Source organism: Aplysia californica, unplaced genomic scaffold, assembly GCF_000002075.1.
Source record: "Aplysia californica isolate F4 #8 unplaced genomic scaffold, AplCal3.0 scaffold00179, whole genome shotgun sequence".
NCBI lineage: Eukaryota > Metazoa > Mollusca > Gastropoda > Aplysiida > Aplysiidae > Aplysia > Aplysia californica.
The window spans coordinates 855,048-855,423 of NW_004797449.1; the positions used below are offsets into that span (position 1 = coordinate 855,048).

At 37.0% G+C, this 376-nt stretch overlaps 1 protein-coding gene across 1 annotated transcript in view; it reads right to left on the reverse strand.

Moving 5' to 3' along the window:
* Positions 1 to 376, reverse strand: part of LOC101855724 (copine-1) — a gene marked incomplete at its 5' end in the record, with an annotated part of 23,542 nt that overhangs the window by 15,732 nt on the left and 7,434 nt on the right. The window contains 1 exon segment of the mRNA XM_013082520.1: positions 129 to 227. Within this exon segment, the coding sequence (XP_012937974.1) occupies positions 129 to 227 (99 nt within the window).

Below are 376 nucleotides of genomic sequence, written 5' to 3' on the forward strand. Positions count from 1 at the left end.
TCTTTGGTAGAACATGACAATTATTATTTTTTTTTTCTTATTTTTTTCTTTTTAAAAAAAGATTATCTTTATTATTATTATTTAAGACGTTTGTATCACTAGTAATGGTGTTTGAGTCTGAGACTTACATGAACTGGTAGAAGCGTAGCGTGCCCACTGTCGCACTCTTCTTGTTCTGTCTTTCTCTCCGGGGACTCGTGAGCTCCAGAGATCTATAGTGGCCTTCTCTGACAGATACAGGAGGACGAGGAATCAAAAGTCAAAACCATGTTTAAAAATATTTAAAAAGTAACAAAATTGAGGATTAGTATAAACGGCAATAAACCCGGTCACCCTTGGACCAATTTCCATCAAACTTTGAGGGGTTTGGGGGGGG